This window comes from Gopherus evgoodei, chromosome 4, assembly GCF_007399415.2.
Source record: "Gopherus evgoodei ecotype Sinaloan lineage chromosome 4, rGopEvg1_v1.p, whole genome shotgun sequence".
NCBI lineage: Eukaryota > Metazoa > Chordata > Testudines > Testudinidae > Gopherus > Gopherus evgoodei.
The window spans coordinates 152,371,773-152,390,909 of NC_044325.1; the positions used below are offsets into that span (position 1 = coordinate 152,371,773).

Below are 19,137 nucleotides of genomic sequence, written 5' to 3' on the forward strand. Positions count from 1 at the left end.
CAAAAATGAAGGCTGCAGCAACAAGCCTTCCACAAAATGGAGTAAGCGTTTTAAAATGGGCTTTGAATTACAATAGTGAACAGAAGTTACAATGTAGGCAAAATGGAGTATGCGTTAGGCAAGTGTAATGAAATGGTGAACAGAAGTTACATTGTAGGCAAAATGGAGTAACGAAATGGTGAACAGAAGTTACAGTGTTAAAGTGAACAATTAAAAACAATTTCATTCATCAGTTCTACAGTACCTGAGTCCTGCTCCCTCTCCCTGTGTGTGAGTGCCAGGATCTGGGGCCCCTCACCCATTTGTGAGAGCCTGACCCCCCCACACACTATGCACTCCCCCACATAGCCAGTTCTAGAAGGACCTGAACCCCTCTCCCTAACCCTTTATGTGAGTTGGAATCAGGAGGTCCCTGCTGATCCCTGATGCACCCCCCAACTCTCCAATATCTGCTCTCAAAGCATCAAAGCATGGACAGGCCAGAGAGCACATCTAGGGGGGAGGAGACAGCTAACCCTGGTGGGATCACACACACAACTCCAGGACTGTAGCCACTGAACTGTGTGTGCTTCTAACCACCCTGTGAGATAGAAGAAGTTGCTAGAGGAACCAAGAGTGGCAAGGATGACAAAGGACAATCCCTTCCTGCCCTCATTTATCTCCTTGCCCAGACCCCAGTCACTCCTTCCGCAGTTAATAATAGCCCCCCTCCCGCCATCTCCTGAGGCAGTTAACCCATGCCATGCTGAGAAGCTGTAGAGCTGGGTTCCCTCACCCAGCGCTGAGACACAGCTCTCCCTTCCAGTTGCAGGGGGGTGGGGGGCTGTTTATACTGGGATCACTGTCTGCCACTGACATGGACCTGAAAGCTGGATCTGGTGTGCGGAATGAGGGCTATTTTATAAGGGAATCTGTCCCGCACCACTGAGATGCCCCAGCCACCCACACCAGAGGAAGCTGCTATTTACATAAGGTCCCTCACCTCACACAAAGAGACAAACAAAGAGACTGTTAAGGGGTGACTTGGTTACTTCTAAGTATCTGTATGGGCAACAAATCTTTGATCATGTGTTCTTCAAACTAGCAGAGAAAGGTAGAACAAGATCCAATGGCTAGAAGTGGAAGCTAGACAAATTCAGACTGGAAATAAGGCCTTGGTTTTGCATGGGGAGAGTAATTAACCACTGGAACCATTTACTAAGGGTCGTGGTGGATTCTCCATCACTGACAATTTATAAATCAAGATTGGATATTTTTCTAAAAGCTCTGCTCTAGAGATTATTTGGGAGCAGGTCTCTGGCCTGTGCTAGCAGGAGGTCAGACTAAATGATCACAGTGGTCCCTTCTGGCCTTGGAATTCATTAATCTAGATGCAGCCACCTCTGGGGAAGGGCACAAAGGCTGTTTATAAAAGGAGCTCTTGCCCAGTGCTGTAACACAGATGCCTCTGTGGTGGGACAGCTGGTTGTACAACCCTCATTTACCTGGCACTAAGTTGCATCCCCTTCCGGAGTAAACCTGCTATTTGTATGGGGATTCTTTGCCCAGTTCTGATATACAGTTTCTGGAGTGGGGCAATAGTTTCTGGAGTGGCTCAGAAAGCAGTGTGTAATCTGGCTGGACTCTGATGTGACGTCTATGGGGGCTTTTAATGCCTTGAGGGTAGGAATGGGGGATGGAGGATCAGTGTCTCTGTTTGATGTCACAGGAAACCACATATCCACTTCGCAGCAGCTGCAGAGGCTGATACAGGGGTTGGGTTCAGGATCCCTGATGCAGTCAGTCAGCCCAGTGGGAAAAGCTGCCCCCAGAGCAACCTCTCAATCCACAACTGGGAGTTAGGGTGACACAAGTGGGAGAGGAACCCCAGCAGAGACCCCAGGTGAGTCCATAGGGATGGGTAAGCATCAGTGAGATGCAGCCACCTCTGGGGTGGTGCAGTTGTTTGTACAGGGAACTCTGGGTTGGGGAAGCTGTTTAATCCAGGGATGTACCCACTCTGGAGTAGGGCACAGGGGCTGTTTACACAGTGATCCCTCACCTGGTGCCGAAGGCACTAAATGCCAGATGCTTTAATCATGCTCCCCTCACACAGATGGCACTGGGGGAGCTGGCGGAAGCAAGGGTAGGGGACACAGGCAGGTGGGGACTGGATGTGGTAATTACCTGGCGGAGGTTGGGGGGGGGCATCTCCTGGCTGGACCAGCTGCCTTGTCTATAAGGGGAGCAGAAGATATGGGTTTGGGTGGAAAGGAAACTACAGGGATCGATTCAAACCTTTTGAGTTTAGTCCAGTCTGGGGGATGGGGAGCCGGTGTGGGGGGGGTCAACCCCTTGTAAGTGGTGCTAATGGCAGCTCCCTGACATTGTTACAGCACCAGCAAGGTTAGTGTAGAGGGTCCCCGGCGTGGTCAGGGTGCAGGTGCAATGGCCCCTGCCTGATGGGACAGAGGGCACTAGGGAGCTAAGGAGCCCTTGTTATTAGCGTCAGTATCTGCTCAGGGGACCCAACACTGTTACAGTACCAGCTGGGTTGGGGTAGATGGGACCATTGTGGGATAATATCCCAGTGGGAGTTGTCCCCAGCACTCCAGACTGGGGAGTCACAAGTCTCAGTTAACATTCACAGGGTCACTGTATTGCTGCAGTCTGAGCTGGTTAGTGTAAACATGCCCTGTGATGTCTGTGTCCTGTGCATGCTCTTGTCTCCCCTGCAGACCATGCTGTGCCCCACCTCACCTCACCTAGCCCTCCTGGCCCTGCTCTCTGTGGCTGGCGCTGTGGGTCAGGGGGAGCCATGCCCGTCCGAGATGAACCTGATCAAGGACCGACTGCAGGTCAATTGCTCTGGGCAGGGGCTCAGTGTGGTGCCACTTGCCCTGCCCAGGAACACTGGCATCCTGCTGCTCAGCACCAACCGCCTGGCATCCGTCTCCACTGCCTCCTTCCAGCACCTTCCTGAGCTGGCTGAGCTGGACCTATCAGGCAATGTACTGGGTGTGCTGCACACTGTGGCCCCCCTGCTCTTGCTGCAGGAGCTGATTCTGTCCCACAATGCCCTGGAGGTACTGCCCACACTGCAGGGCCTGCCTGCCCTCACCCGCCTGACCCTGGCTCACAACAACATTTCAGAGCTGCTGCCAGGGGCCTTCCGGGATGTGGGGAAGCTGACAGAGCTGAATCTACGGGGAAACCAGCTGCGGACGCTGCCAGAAGAGGCCTTTGAGGGCCTGGCAGGGTTGAAGGACCTGGATCTGTCTGATAACACCCTGGAGGAGCTGCCACAGGGGCTGTTGGCTGGGCTGGAGCTGAACACACTGTGGCTGTCAGGGAATCAGCTCCGCACTCTGCCCAGTGGCTTCTTCCCCGAGGGGCACATGTTCGCCTATGTCTACCTAGCAGGGAACCCCTGGCGCTGTGACTGTGGCCTGGCTTATCTGCAGGAATGGATCGTGGACAATGTCATCAGCATCTACATCCAGGAGCAGAAGTCAGACGGGCTGCTGACTCAGAATGATCCCCAAAGCCCTGTGTGTGATTCGCCCCTCAGACACCATGGGCGCCCTGTCATCGAGTTCCAGCAGGTCTGCGGAAAACCAGGGGACACAGACTTGGATATTGATGGGACAATGACAGAGGAGGGAACCCCTGTGCCCTCCACTACTGTCCCCTCCACCACCCTGCCCCCAACCACTCCTGTGCCCCCCACTACTGCCCCCTGTACAACCCTGCCCCCAACCACTCCTGTGCCCCCCACTACTGCCCCCTCTACCACCTTGCTCCCAACCACTCCTGTGCCCCCCACTACTGCCCCCTCCACCATCCTGCCCACAACCATCACCACACCCCCAACTACTGCCCCAGAATCTGCATCCCCAGCACCCCCATGGCTCCCCAGCACCCCCATGACTCCCACCACAACCCTTATCCCCTCACTTCCCTTCTATACCAGCCCTCTCCACATCACCCCCTGCCACCAGCCATCCCCTCCGATGGGGGCTCCTCGCCTCTGCACATGCCCCACCCCACCCCCAACGATGCCCGTGCCTGGGCGTCAGAAGGGCAGGGAGGGCCCACAGTGGGTCCACTGGGTGCTAGCCCATTGCTGCCTGCTGCACCTGATGCTCTACCTAGCCTCCTTGCTGCTGCTGCTGCTGCCCATGCTGGCTCTCGTGGGCTGGATGGGCTGGGTATATCTGGGCTGGTATCGCCCAGCTCTGAGGGGTTTCCCGGGGGCACGGCTGGTGCGGTACCAGCTGCTGAGAAAGGGGGAGGGGGCAGCGCCCCCCATGATGCATCTCAGCAGCTTCAAGAGCCCCATAGAGCCCCCAACCTTCCGCACCACCAAGGAACTGCGGATCCACCGTGACCCCCCTGTGCCTTCATTCCGACGTGTTACCAGGAGGCTGCTGAGTGTGGGGGGGCTGGGCCCCTGGCGGGCTCCCTCCGCCTACAGCCTAGACAGGGGGGAAGCAGCTATCGGGGCTGTCAGGGTGAAATATGCAACCGCCACCCTCTAATGGGGGCAGGACACCTGGGTTCTACTGCTGGGACTAGGGAGGAGGGTCCTGTGGGCTTGTCAGGACACCTGGGTTCTAGTTCCAGTTGTGTTGCTGTGACCTCACCCACTGTGCACCAGGGACAAGATTCCTCCCACTGCTGCAGGAGCTGAGAGGCTCCCTTAATATATGTAGAACCCAGGAGTTCTGACTCCCAGATGCATCTCCTGCCTCAGACCAATGGGATCTTCTAACCCTGTATAGCTCCTCCATGCATACACCTGTTGCAGGGGCCAGATCTGGAATAACTGTCCAGAGCGGCAGTTTCCCCCTAAAACCAGGCAGTTCAGGGCTGGCTGGTGCCCTGGCAGAGCCCTGTAGATATTTCCTCCACTCTGTATGAAGTCTCTTGTTGTTCTTATAATCCACATAAATTCTGATCCTGCTTTGAATCCTGTGGCAGGCAGTTCCATTGGCTAATCACAGAATAAAAACCTTTCCTGGATGCAACTAGGTCACAGTTCAAAAACACTAGGCTGCTAGTGGTCTTTGCTGGAGGTGAATAATGATGCTCAGTTTTGCATGCTCCCGCTAGATGGGAAAAGCCTCATATCCTATTCCCTGACCTGTCTGAGCCAGCCAATTCCCCTGCCTTGTGGGTGGATCAGAGACCACATGCTCTAGAGAGAAAAAAACGCATATCCCGATCCCCACCACTCTGAGCTGACTAGATCCCTTCCCATGGGGTTACATCAGCCAGTGCCCTCTAGAGAGGAAATGCCTAATCTCCCACCGCTCTTAGCCAGCCAATTTCCCACCCTGGGGCTGGATTGGAGCTGGCGCCCCCTAGAAAGGAAAGACCCCATGTCCTACTCCCCACTCCCATCAGCCTGCCAATCTCCTGCCCTGAGGCTAGATCAAAGCTGGCACCCACTAGAAAAGAAAGGCTGCATGTCCCACTCCCTGCTGCCCTGAGCCAGCCATTCTCCTGCCCTGGGGCCAGATGGGAGCCAAGGACAATGCCCCCTAGAGGGGAAATGCCTCATCTCCCAGACCTCAGCACTCTAAGCTGGCCAGTTCCCCCACCTTGCAGCTGATTTGCAGCAGCATCTTATAGGAAAGAGAAGAGTGGATAGTTGTATGATTGTTTAATGGCTTTGAGTTCTGGTTCCATTTCCCATATAAGTGTCTGATTTCCCACATCATTCGAATGCACTAAACTGCGGCTAGAGCACTTTGTAATTTCTACTTCCTCTGTAACTAACACACACAAATATATAACCCAAACCCCATTTCATATAGGAGAGCTCCTTGATGGTCTTAAAGAGAAATCACAGATCGTTTTGTGGAGATGTGAGGAGTCTACAATTTTTGTTTGTTTCTCCTGTCTTTCAGTGTCAGCGCTAGAGCAAATTACAGTCCAGGTTTAAGGGGCATTGCTGTAGTATAGGGTCACATGCCAAATCTGTCCCAATGACACAAGAAGGAATCCAGTTACTTTAGCAGCCAATCCCTGTAACCACACAACTCCTTTGAAGGAAAAGAGAGCTCATAATATGAGAAGGGGAGATCAAATCAAAGAATTGGCAACAAAAGTTTATCTGGAATGAAATAAAAATGAACACCCGGGAAGTATATTGTATATTCAGATTTCATTCAAATTTTAGAACATAGTTTTCTCCAATTCTATGGGAGAATGAGACTTCATGATTTAAAATTTTATATACCACAAGAGACATAAACCCACAGGTGGTTTCTCTAATGTACTGATTAGCATCTTGGTCTGACATCTGACAGGTCCCTGGTTTGAAACAAAGCAGAGATGACACATTTTCCTTATTTTTTTCAATTGCTCTTGCTTTAAATGTAGTCTAGTATTTAATTCTTCCCAGCTCATTGAGGTCAAAAATCATAATCACATAAGGAAAATGTCATGACTATCCTAAATGCATGGACAATACATTAGTCCATCTTGCTCAGTTTATGCTATTATAGTGGTCGGTAGCAAGCTGAGTGATCCTGATGGGATGACTGTAGATAATATTTTCCGGTCGTGTTCCCACAGTGACGTTCTCAGATGACCAACATCCCCCATCTTTGGAAGGAATAAAGTGCTAACATTTGGATCTGAACTTGGAAACCCAGCCTTTAATAACAGGAAGTTCAAGTCTGGAATACATTTTTACAATTGGTATAAGATTCACAATGTCACAATAACTGAAATTGCTTTGTCCTTATCGTTTGCCTAGCATAGAAATAAATGTCTTTAAATGTAAAGGAGTCAAGTTAAATCACTTTTCAGAGTAAATATTTATTTATTTATTTAGCATTTGTATGTTCGCCAAGCCAAGCAATAGTGTTTTCAGTGGCCAAGTGGAGCTCTCGGAGCCACTGCTGAATTTGGTAAGTGGGCACTCCTCCACAATGTATATCATTGTTTGATCTGCACCACACCTTCAGCTTGGGTTGTCCTGAAGACCCCCAACAGTGCCCAGCCCAGAATTGGTTAAGAAGGACCCAATGATGACATGGAAAGTCAAAGCCAGGCAGGTGAGCAGTAGGTCTGTGATAAGGAACTGATTGGTGTTAAGCACTACTCTTCTCCCCCACAAGGACTTCACTGTCACATCGCAGCATGGCAGTAGAGTTGCCAATGTTGGACATATTTCTGGAGTTTTTAATCACATGATATAATCTTTAATCAAAGATTGATCTTTAACTCCTGGAGACTCCAGGGCAATTCTGGCAGGTTGGTAACCCTACGTGGCAGCCTTGACCACAGTGGGTGTTGTGATGAAAGACATGTGGCTGGTGAGCCAAAAAGGTCTTTGAGCAAGGGCAAGCTTGGGTTAGCATTTACCTTCCCAAGCAGCTTGCCAGCTGCAGTCTTCCTCCTGATGTAAGAGTGCTGAGAACTGGAAGCCATGGAAGATGAGTTGGTTGGAGAGTTCCTGTGATGATGCACATTGTTGAGTTGAGTTGCACATCAACAAATTTGGTGTATAAAGATGTGTGTTGTTTTTCATTTCTTAGGTTCTGATGCAATGTGTGGCCATTTTGTTTCACTCCTTTCCTTTAAAATTTTAGTAATTTCCACAGAAACATTTCTTCTTTTGGAGAGACTACATTCATTTAATCTATCCCCACTCCTCCAAAAATAGAGAAAGATTGAAATATTCACATATCAATAGAACCAATATTTTGTCAGATCCCTCCCCCTCCGCCCCCTGCCCCACATCAAGTAGTATGGAGAAGTCAATCCTGCTGTGTTAATTCCCCACAGCATGCAAGGAATATATTGTAAAAATAACAAGATTTTACCAATTTCAGACCATTCTTTCCCATATGCTGATAACTGAGCTGAGGGCTGATTAGAAACCATTGTTTCTGTGCATGTTATAAAAGGACCTGGGTTTGGATGGGTTTTTTACAGCCCTGCCCCCTGTCATGGTCATCAAAAGGTGTATGGCTGGTTCCTGGAGGATGAGGGTGCAGGATAGGGCAAAGATGTCCCTGGCATGGAGAAATACTCACCTCCCACCAACATCCCTGCGCCAGCTCCGAGGGCAGCCATCTGAGATATGCTGCCCATTGATCTGTGCACAGAAAATTGTGTTTCTGTGTAAAATCCAGGAGGGACATGAAATGACCACCTGGTGGCACCATAACCTAAGGAATGAGGGTGACAGACTCAGAACAGCACTCAGACTGAGAACTCTCCCCAGGCAGGCAGGGAGCAAAAGGAGCAGCCAGGGGCTAAGAAGATGAATTACACAGGTGGCCCAGTAAAAACATCTGTGAATGGCCTGGAGGGTGAACCAGATTTACTGAAGAGTTGACACAATTTGAAAAACAAATTAATTTATAAAACTCAAAGAGTATTCTTGTCTAATTTGAAAAGGGGGAAACTGGCCAAATGCTGAGGAGAACTGATTCCCTCTCTCCAGTTTGAACCATAGTCCTTTAGCATTAGAAAGAGTTTTTTCAGATCAATATTTTGCTACTGGGATATGTGCCATAGTGCAACTGGTAGCACATGAGACTTTTACTCTCAGGCCTGTGAATTTGATGCCCCCCAACACCATCACCATTAGGATATGCCTCTCCTTTATTTTTTTTAAGCAGTTACAAACACCCACAAAGGAATGGAATTGGAATTTTTTTAATTCCACATAGCACAGGGCTGTTTCTTATCTATTTTGCTGTGGATTATTCTTGGGGAAGATGGAGAAATCCTCTAAAAAAATCTTTGTCTGTGTTTAGACTGCCCCAGTCCCAAACTAACCCTTTTTGCCTCGGAGAAAAAGAAAAGCACTGCCCTCGCTGAGCGTGATGTAACCTCCTGGGCTCTGTCAGTAATGCTGAAAGTTGTGCCACTCTGTGCACGTATTCCCACCTCTCTCCAGAATTGTGGCATCAGAAGCGGAAATTTGCCATCTTCTGAAAATGCTTGTTTTGATTCCTGTCAGTGGGGATTGTTTCAGGTTAATCTCGGACGGGGCTGATTGTTTCTTTACATCCTGAGATCAGAGCACAAATGTCCCACACCTCTCTGCTGCACAGGAGCTGGCCTTCCGTTCATGTGGGAATGTTCCCTTCTTCCTCCAAGGCAGTGCTTTGTGCTCATGCCTAGCGGTGACTCAGCACTTTATGAAATAGACCTAAAATGTCCCTCTACATAAACATTGCTCTGTTGAGCTTTAGCCCAGAGCTAGGGCCACCTCCCCTGGGTCTCAAGTTAGTGAATCTCAGGGAGGGTCAGACACAATCAGATGCTGGGCTCTTCCACACACCCCACTCTGCTGACATCCCTGTGTTGGTGTCACTAGGTAGAAATCTCCTTGCTTAAGGCCTATGTGAACCAAAGTACCTCCATATTAGAAGCCTTTGTGTTAGCCTCACTAAACTGATGTAATCTTTTGTACTAAAATGCTGACTTCTGTACTAATGAGTGCTGACTGTAACCACCTGTGTTATAAGCTAACTGCTAAAACAATAGGGCTGTAGTTAGCAGGGCCGGTTACTACTAGACACTGCTCATACTAGATAAGATAAATGAAAAGCAGATGTGATGGCCAAGGCCATGTGCCTGAGAAAGTAGCCCACACAATGAACAGCATAGAAAAAAGGATATAAGAGGAGGGGTATAAATATTAGTGCCCCATCTGTGTGCGATGTGCAGGATTTGAGATTGTTTCTTCCTTGCATCTTATTTGAGCTCAAATAAACTTGGCTGTTTGCTTCTCCACCTTGGTGTGTTCATTGGCACTAAGCACTCTGGGCAACGAACCGCTGTTGCTTGTCTCTGGCACTTCTGTGTCAGCAACACCTGCATCCTGAGCTGGAGCTCCTGACTATTGCAGCTCACTCTGCTACTTCAGTTGGGAGAACAAAACCTGCCAAAAAGTCAGGGTTTTTAACTTACTGAGGCAAAAATAAGGTGACAGCAAATTTTTATGGCTGATCAAAGACAGTTCAGTGATTTGTTTTAAATTTTGTTTATAAAAAAATCACTGTTTCCTCTAAATAACAGCATCAAGAGACATAAACATCCCTGTTTCAGATACTATATCCCAGTCTCTACACTCTAGCCTGTCACTGGTAACATCCCCCACACTGGGGAAACTGGCCAGAGTTTTGCCCTCTTTTGTACAATTTTAGTCACGCACATTTCCCCAAAGATAAATCTCACAGCACAAACCAGCAAAGACCTCGTCACAGCAGAGTCTGAGAATAACCCGGCCCTGGACCTGTGTTTGCTAAAGTGTCAGACGGGCAAAAATCAGTGATCTTGGGAGATGTGGCAAGAGGGAAAGTGGTGCTCACAAATCATTGTCAGATGTCATCTTTTGGCTGATAGACTGGTAAGTAGCAGCGTGGCTAGCTCAGTTGGTAGAATAGGCACCTTAAGGGTGCTGGTTTTGAGCACCACATGGGAGGAATTGTGTTTCAATTTAATCTCTCTGTGTAACATCTTCTTCCTCCTATTAGTCAGAAACAAAGCACAAAGAACATATCAGAATTTAAAGTATTTTCCTTCTGGAAAATTAGCTACAAAGTGGCCATGGGGCAGTTTGAGTCAATTCAAGAAATGGGGGGGCGGGTGTAATCCTGCCTCTGTGGGACAGAAGCAGACACACCAACCATCCCAGGGAGAGGATTTGCTTCTACATTGTATCATTCTGAGACACTAGAATGATCCCAGCTAGATTATCAAACTAGGGGGTTACTGCTGCTGATGGGGATTGGGGACCAATCCTACAGAGGCATCTCTAGACACACAAGACTTCCCCTCTCTGCCAGGAACATCCTGTTATCATTCCATTTCTCCGGCCTCTCTCTGCTCTTTCACTTCCACATTCCTTGCCAGTGATGACTGCAGGGGGGAGGAACACATTCAGCTGCTGATTACTATCTGCCTGGACAGACGATTTCTGCTACAGCAGGAGAACTGGGTGCCCTCCACTGCAAAAGCTCCTTGTGGATTGGCTCTGATTCACAGGAGGCCCTAGGAGACTTTTCACCCTGGAGCAGAGCCTGGCACATCCCTGTGGTTAGGTAGGTGGAGGAACTCGGAGACTGAGTGTGGCACTGTGGGTGCAGGGCTCAGTCCCCAGATGCTAGTTCCTGCTGTGTCCTTGCTCCTCTCTGGGTGAGACCAACCCCTGGTCTGGAGAGCCAGAGAGCATGGGGGCAGTGAGTTGGGACTCTGCCTCGTCTGTGCCCCATGGCATCTGAAGTAGTACCAAATGATTCAGAGGGGCTGCTGCCAGCACTGCAGGGGAAGACTGGGGCAGTGTCTGAGCTGGGAGTCTTACTGCTAGTTAAACCACTGCAAGTCCAGGCCTTATTTGATTTGTGCATATTACCACGTTTCATCATGGTGAAACCCAGCTGGGAGCACACTTTCCTCTCAGACTGAGCCCAGGCAGTCATGATGGGTGGTTGTTCCCAAGCCCTGGGCGCAAAGGTGCAATCTTCTTTATGGTACGTGATCATTATTTATTCTACAGGACACCCTGCCTCATCTGGCACACAAAGAGGATGAAGTTCAGGCTGTTCATACAACCCAGCTTTTCCCAACCCTGAGTACTCAACTTTGGAACATAAATAACATTCTTTTAATGTGTTTTTTTTTGTAAGTATTATTATTTGTATTGAAGTAGCACTCTGAGGAGCCCCAGGCATGGACCAGGACCATGCTGTGCTAGGGACTGTGCAAACTCTAAACAAAAGAAGAATAAAGAGGAAGTGAAAATAGTCAAGACCACAAGGCCTTTTGCCTGACCTCTGTGGCTAAATTTAAGGTTCAGTGCCTGGTTTTCCTAAAGGGGCCAAATCGTCACCTCTTGCAGGAATTACAGTCAGGGAAGGCAAATGGTTCAGGAGTGTCCTCCCTGTGCTCCCTATAAGACTTACTAATAAATTCAGCGGGTGACCTACCACCTTGTCAGGACCCCCAACAAACAGCCCAACATCCCCCTGAGATCTCACATGCTCATCACTGTGATGAGACACAAAACAAAATTGATGGATTGGCTCTGGGGGAGGGACCCAAATGCACCCCACTCTGCAAGAGGTTCAGGGAGGGGCCTTTCATGCTGAGTGGGGCCAGGGAGCTTGGGTTATGCGGGGGAATGAGCCAGGGTGGTCAGAGAGGGGCCTGTCTGTTCTGAGCAAGAGCAAGGACCTGGGGTTATGGGTTGGCTCTCATTCTTCCATCACACAGAAAAATCCATGTTGGATCCTTTGCTGCAGGCTGCCCAGAGAGCCGGACGTTCCTACAGGACCTACAAGTGAGTGACAGGGTTTGTTCCTGAGCTGGAATTGCAGTGGTTCCAAGGATAGACAATGGCTGCTGAGCTGGGTGCAAGTGCAGCTTTGGGTTTCCAGCTCCAAGCGCCACTACAGCAGCCCCCAATGAAAATGGAGGAGCAGAACCCAGTCAGCCCCAAGCCAGGGGAGAGAGCAGAAGGGGCAGAAAAAGCCCTTTGTGTCATCCAGGCCGGTACCATTGGGGGGCTACTGAAATGGGCAGCACCACGATGGGTCAAGCAGGAGCCACAGGAAGAGCCAGCCACCCTCCATGGGGATGACACTCACATAGAGACGCGGCGTCGGCGCTTCAGGCAGTTCCACTACCAGGAAGCCAAGGGGCCCCAGGAAGCTTGCAGCCACCTTCAGGAGCTCTGCCATGGCTGGCTGGAGCCGCAGAGCCGCACCAAGGAGCAGATCCTGGAGCTACTGATCCTGGAGCAGTTCCTGACCATCCTGCCGGAGGAAACGCAGAGCTTGGTCTGGGAACGTGGCCCTGAAACCTGTGCCCAGGCGGTGGCCCTGGCAGAGGGGTTCCAGCTGAGGCAGCCAGAGTTTGAGGGGCGAGGGCTACAGGTGAGAGCATTTAACCCTGATTATTCCACTGAGGGGATGGGGGGTGGGAGACAGACTATGCTACATCTGTGTATGGACCAGGACCATGGGGCTCACTTCTGTGGTCCCTGTTCCCCCTGTGCTGCCGGCCCAGCCCCATGGGAGCTGCTAGGCATGCAGTGGCAGAGCCAAGACTATTGGCTATTCATTCCCATTAGACCCCTGCAGCACTTCTTGTCAACCTATGGGTTTTTGGGTGGATCTGTGCTCCCCTCCCCTGCTGCTGTGTCCTTGGGGGACATTCCCTGGTGTCTCCCCTCTCAGACCCCACTCTCCACAGCAGGCCCCAGGTCCTGGCTCTCTTATTACATGTTTGATTGATCCCCAGGTCATGGTGCGTGTAAAGGTTGAGGAAGTGGCCTCAGAAGAAAAGGCGTCCCCTGGGGCACTATGGGAATCTGCTGGCTCCAGACTAGAGCAGCCACAGCCCCATCCCGGGTGTGCAGCCCAGGACGGGGTATGGAATGAAGCTTCAGGATCCCTGTACAAGCTGCTTCATGTCCCCAAAGACGAGCATCAGCCCCTCCAGGGAATAGGTAATAAACTGGGTACAGGGCATGGTGGGCTGTGGGTCACTGAGGGGGAGGCGGAAAGGGGAAGGCCCAGGGCAGAGCATGTTTGAGAAATAGAGGTGCTGGCTCGCTCAGGGGAGAGCAATGGCTCCTTGCATCCCTCCCCATTCCCCTAAACAAGATCCCTGGATCCTGCCCTCCCATTCCCTTCTATTTCAGGGACTGTCTGCAAGCCCCATGTCTGGGGCCATCTCAGTCTCCCTCATGCCATGGGATCTGTGTCTCCTGCCTCCTCCTTCTTTTGCTCTCTGAGGCCCCCATTCCATTCCATTTCTTTCTTTCTTTCTTTCTTTTTGGTCTGGGAAAGAAGTCGTTCAGGGTGTCAGCATTTTAAACTGTACTGAGAGGAAGGGCAGAGCAGAGGGGGGTGCTCTGCAGAATACTGGTGGGGAGGAGAAGGGATTTATGCTGAGCACAGTGTTAGTGACTGTCAGGTTCTTTTGACTATCAACAGCTACAAGGGTGGGTGGAAGCTTTGCCAACCAGATGCCAGGGGCTCTGAGTATCTCCCATTTCGTCCTGAGGGTTAATATGATCCATGGATGTATAAATGGGAGTAACAAGTAGGAGCAGGGAATGGTGAGACTGATGCTGGAATACAGTGGCCAGATCTGGTGTTTGCATTGGAAAAAGAACGTTGACAAATTGGAGCGAGTGTAGAGAAGAGCCTCAGCTAAATCCTGAGCATGTGGGCAAACTCACCTGCCAGACACCCAGGAAAGAATTCTCTGTAGTAACTCAGATCCCACCCCATCTAACATCCCATCACAAGCCACTGGGCATATTTACCGCTAATAGTCGAAGATCAGTTAATTGCCAAAATTAGGCTATCCCATTATCCCATCCCCTCCATAAACTTATCAAGTTTAGTCTCGAAGCCAGATATGTCTTTTGCCTCCACTGCTCCCCTTGGAGGGCTGTTCCAGAACTTCACTCCTCTAATGGTTAGAAACTTTGTCTAATTACAAGCCTAAACTTCCTGGTGGCCAGTTTATATCCATTTGTTCTTGTGTCCACATTGGTACTTAGCTTAAATAATTCCTCTCCCTCTGTGGTATTTATCCCTCTGATATTTTTATAGAGAGCAATCATATCTCTCCTCAGCCTTCTTTTGGTTAGGCTAAACATGCCGAGCTCTTTGAGTCTCCTTTCATAAGACAGGTTTTCAATTCCTCAGATCATCCTAGTAGCCCTTCTCTGTACCTGTTCCAGTTTGAAGTCATCTTACTTAAACATGGGAAACCAGAATGCACGCAGTATTCCAGATGAGGTCTCACCAGTGCCTTGTATAATGCTACTAACACCTCCTTATCTCTACTGGAAATACCTCGCCTGATGCATCCAAAGACCACATTAGCTTTTTTCATGGCCACATCACATGGGCGACTCATAGTCATACTGTGATCAACCAATACTCTGAGGTCCTTCTCCTCCTCTGTTACTTCCAACTGATGCGTCCCCATCTTATAACAAAAATTCTTGTTATTAATCTCTAAATGCATGATCTTGCACTTTTCACATTTAAATTTCATCCTATTACTTTTACTCCAGTTTACAAGGTCATCCAGATATTCCTGTATGATATACCAGTCCTCTGTACTGGAAATACTGCCCAGATTTGTGTCATCCACAAACTTCATTAGCACATTCTCACTTTTTGTGCCAAGGTCAGTAATAAAAAGATTAAATAAGATTGGTCCCAAAACTGATCCACTAGTAACCTCCCTCCAGCCTGACAATTCACCTTTCAGTATGACCCATTGTAGTCTCCTCTTATCCTTATCCACCTTTCAGTTTTCATATTGATCTCCATCTTCTCCAATTTAGCTAATAATTCTCCACGTGGAACCATATCAAATGTCTTACTGAAATTGAGGTAAATTAAATCCACTGCATTTCCTTTTTCTAAAAAATCTGTTACCTTCTCAAAGGAGATCAGGTTGGTTTGGCACAATCTACTTTTTGTAAAACCATGTTGTATTTTATCCCAATTACCATTGACCTCAATGTCCTTAACTACTTTCTCCTTCAAAAATTTTTCCAAGACCTTACATAGCACAGATGTCAAACTAACAGGCCTATAGTTACTCGGATCACATTTTTTCCCTTTCTTAAAAATAGGGACTATGTTAGCAATTCTCCAGTCGTACAGTACAACCCCTGAGTTTACTGATTCATTAAAAAGTTTTGCTAATGCGCTTGCAATTTCATGTGCCAGTTCCTTTAATGTTGTTGGATGAAGATTATCTGGGCCCTCTAATCTAGTCCCATTAAGTTGTTTGAGTTTGGCTTCCACCTTGGGTATGGTAATATCTACCTCCATATCCTCATTCCCATTTGTCATCCTACCATTATCCCTAAGCTCCTCATTAGTCTCATTAAAGACTGAGGCAAAGTATTTGTTTAGATATTGGGCCATGCCTAGATTATCCTTAACCTCCACCAGAGAGAGGTAGGATGAGAAGGGTAGCGGTAGGGAAGGAAGGTGAACTTGTGGCAGCTTCGCTGGGGGGCAAGTGTCTCTGGGAGGTTGTGTTTTTTTATTTTTTTTGGGGGGGGGAGTCAGATATTTCCTTGGCCATTTCCTGCATCTCTGGCTCAGTGTCACCCCCACCCCCCAGCAGGCATCATCCCAGCAGGGTGCACGTAACTCATTCTCAATTACCCCTTTTCTCACCTGAGGAGGCTGAGACAGAACAAGCCCCCTCTGGGGGAGGGTTAGGGAGACCTAAACCTTGCTCCCCAGCCCTGTCGATAGGGTGAGCAGGCGAGGAGCCCTTTGTGGTTCCCCTGCCCCAAATTCCTTCTCCTGCCCAGAGAATTAATCCCACCTTGCTTCTCTCATTCCAGCTGATGGCAAGGCCAGTAGTGACAACAAAGGGGAAACATGTCACCCAGGAGAGCAACCAAATCACAACACAAACAATAGGCAGCATCCCCCTGGGGATCACAACCCGGCAGAACAAGCTCATAAGCGCACCAAGAGTGGGAAGGGCATCAGTGTCGGCTCTGCGCCTATGACATCCCAAAGAGTCCACGGGAGCAAGAAACGCTGGACCTGTGATGAGTGTGGGAAAAGACTTGGTGACAGCTCGGCTCTCACAAAACACCGGAGGATGCATGCCGGCCAAAAACCCTTTGTCTGCACTGCCTGTGGTAGGAGCTTCAGCCAGAGCTCGGTCCTCATGACGCATCAGAGAACTCACACCGGGGAGAGACCTTACATCTGCACCGAGTGTGGGCGACACTTCAGTGACAGCTCCAACCTCACTCGGCACCAGAGAACCCACATGGGCCAGAGACCCTATATCTGCACCGGCTGTGGGAGATGCTTCAGCCAGAGCTCACATCTCACGAGACATCAGAGGACCCACATGTCTCAGAACCATGGGCGCAGCTGCACAGCAGGTCCTGAGCAGCTGCTGCCCCAGAGCAGCCCCATGGCAGGGGGCCTTGTGGCCTAGCATGTGTCAGGTATCTGGGCCTCTGCCTTGGTCACACAGATAGAGAATGGGAAAGGGTTGGGGAGAAGTGTAGGGAGCAGTTTCCTGGGGTGACTGAATGCTGCGAGGAGGGATTGTGATGGGTGATCACAGTGAGAAGCAGATATGGTCTTATGTACTAAGAGGTTGGGGCAGGGATGAGCTGGGAATCAGAACTCCTGGGTTCTGTTCCTAGCTCCAGGAGAAGTGTGACATCTAGAGTTGGAGCAGGACTGTCAGTTGGGAAATCCTGAGGTCTGTTCTTGAGGCTACAGATATGTTTTCTCCCCAGGCCCACACCCTCTATTTGTAAAAGGCTTTTGGCTCCATGCCTGGAAACACTGCTAAGTAGTGAAAAGTAAACAGGGGCTCAAGGACAGGATGCATTTGCAGCCAATAGGTGCCTGGATACAGAAATGATGACTCAAGATGGGAGGAGAAGTGCCTGAGATCAACAGAGAATCAAAGTCCATTTCTAACTGAGCACCCCATGGGTTTGGGTACCCAGCAGGGCAGAAGGTTCAACACCCCACAGCTCTCTCCATCTCACCCACAGGTGCTGAGCAGCTAGATCTAAAGGAACATCCCTGGGCTGTAAATATAGACTCCCAGGCCCTGAACTCCTCTGCGTCTTGCACTTGGCCCTGCAGGCTCCTTTCTGCTTGTTTGGGCTTTAGATGTATCATGTGTTTTCTTTTTGCCTGGCTGCTGGGAACCTGCCTTGGAACCCTGAATTCCCTGTAAACAAGGCCCCAAATCAGGGGTTCATTCTATTCCAGACACTCCCTTTGCAGGTGTTTGTGCTTCGCCTGCTGGGAGGGAGCAGCCAGAGCAGTGAAAATGCAAATGCTGCTTTAGCTGTAGTAGGAGCATCCTTGTCTCTTCTAAAGCTTCTTCCCCAGCTCTCAGCCTGGAGCTCCCCACAGTTTTACATTGCATCTGTCCCACTTCTGTCCTCACTTGGGACTCTGCTACCCTGCAGCTCCCAGGCCATATCCACACTACAGTTGCACAGTAACATAGTAGACATTTCCAACATCGACAGAATAGATTTTTCCATCAATGTTTTTCCACCTCTCCGAGTGGCAGTAGCTAGTGTGGTGGAAGAATTGGTCTAAGACTGGAGGTTAGATTAACCTAACTACGTCACACAAGGCACAGTTTTTTTTCCATGGCCTTTAATGATGTATCTAGGTCAATCAAATTTTTTAGGTGTAGATCAGATCTTAGTCATGAGGACCCATTACAGCTTGGCTTTGTCCTGGTAATTGTTAAATGCTGCACTGTAGCCTAGTCCTAACCGTATCCGTGTAACAGGATTACAATCTCGGCCCAGCCAAGGTCACAAGGACATGACTCTGCTCTGCACTGGAACACTGACCCATGCTGTAACCAGGTTCTTATGAAAATGTTGATGGGTCTGGGATATGTGCATAGTGAGGGGGAAATGCTGAGATTGCTAGCTGTGCTGCCTTGGAGAAATGAGACTCTGAAGCTCTGAGAGCAAAGGGCCAATGTGTCATACTCTTCACACAGGGCCAGAGCAAAGATCCTGATGTGCTGCAGCCAAAGGTCCCCATAGGGAAGCTGCGCTGGCCAACAACAAATCATGAGGGGGAAAGAAACGAAAAGACAAGGCAGAGCCAGGGACACAGCAACTGGCTACGGGATGGTGGCAGCCGGAGCCAATAAGCCTGGGGCCAACATATAAGAATGGCCAAACTGGGTCATACCAGAGGTTCATCTCCCCCAGTATCTTGTCTTCCAACAGTGGCTAATGCCAGGTGCTTCAGAGGGAATGAACAGACAGATAATCAAGTAATCATTTCCTATAGCCCTTTTCCAGCTTCTGGCAAACAGGCTACAGCCACCATCCTTGCCCAATAGCCATTGATGGACCTGTTCTTCATGAATTTATAAAGTTATTTTTTGAACCCTGTTATAGTCTCAGCATTCACAACACCCTCTGGCAAAGGATTTCACAAGTTGACTGTGCATTGTGTGAAGAAATACTGACATTTTGTTTGTTTGAAACCTGCTGCCTATTAATTTAATTTGGTGATCCCTAGTTCTTGTGTTATAAGGAGTAAATAACACATTCTTATTTACTTTCTCCACACCAGTCATGATTTTATAGACTTCTATCATATCCCC

At 49.3% G+C, this 19,137-nt stretch overlaps 2 protein-coding genes across 4 annotated transcripts; both read left to right on the plus strand.

Moving 5' to 3' along the window:
- The first annotated feature begins 1,385 nt into the window (after window positions 1–1,385).
- LOC115651415 (platelet glycoprotein Ib alpha chain-like) lies at window positions 1,386–6,776 on the plus strand. 2 transcript variants are annotated; one of them, XM_030562422.1, is made up of 3 exons: window positions 1,536–1,882; window positions 2,718–3,584; window positions 6,565–6,776. In XM_030562422.1, the coding sequence occupies exons 2-3, from the start codon at window positions 2,721–2,723 to the stop codon at window positions 6,565–6,567; spliced, it is 867 nt and encodes a 288-aa protein (XP_030418282.1). In that variant the 5' UTR covers window positions 1,536–1,882; window positions 2,718–2,720; the 3' UTR covers window positions 6,568–6,776. The 2 variants fall into 2 exon arrangements, with proteins under 2 accessions (XP_030418281.1, XP_030418282.1); XM_030562421.1 differs by having other exon boundaries at window positions 1,386–1,882; window positions 2,718–6,776.
- Window positions 6,777–10,608: 3,832 nt separating this feature from the next.
- On the plus strand, window positions 10,609–18,876 carry LOC115651431 (zinc finger protein 397-like). Of its 2 annotated transcripts, none has more exons than XM_030562466.1 (5): window positions 10,609–11,057; window positions 11,513–11,637; window positions 12,229–12,890; window positions 13,258–13,465; window positions 16,352–18,876. In XM_030562466.1, exons 3-5 carry the CDS (start codon window positions 12,351–12,353, stop codon window positions 16,963–16,965), a joined length of 1,362 nt encoding a protein of 453 aa, XP_030418326.1. In that variant the 5' UTR covers window positions 10,609–11,057; window positions 11,513–11,637; window positions 12,229–12,350; the 3' UTR covers window positions 16,966–18,876. The 2 variants fall into 2 exon arrangements, with proteins under 2 accessions (XP_030418326.1, XP_030418325.1); XM_030562465.1 differs by having other exon boundaries at window positions 12,258–12,890.
- Window positions 18,877–19,137: the final 261 nt, after the last annotated feature.

Excerpts from the sequence above, each read along its gene's own strand:
- LOC115651415 (XM_030562421.1), top strand. The coding sequence starts at position 2,721 with ATGCTGTGCCCCACCTCACCTCACCTAGCCCTCCTGGCCCTGCTCTCT.
- LOC115651431 (XM_030562466.1), top strand. The coding sequence starts at position 12,351 with ATGGCTGCTGAGCTGGGTGCAAGTGCAGCTTTGGGTTTCCAGCTCCAA. Across the intron at positions 12,891-13,257 it reads TTGAGGGGCGAGGGCTACAG|GTCATGGTGCGTGTAAAGGT; the intron begins GTGAGAGCATTT and ends ATTGATCCCCAG. Across the intron at positions 13,466-16,351 it reads TCAGCCCCTCCAGGGAATAG|CTGATGGCAAGGCCAGTAGT; the intron begins GTAATAAACTGG and ends CTCTCATTCCAG.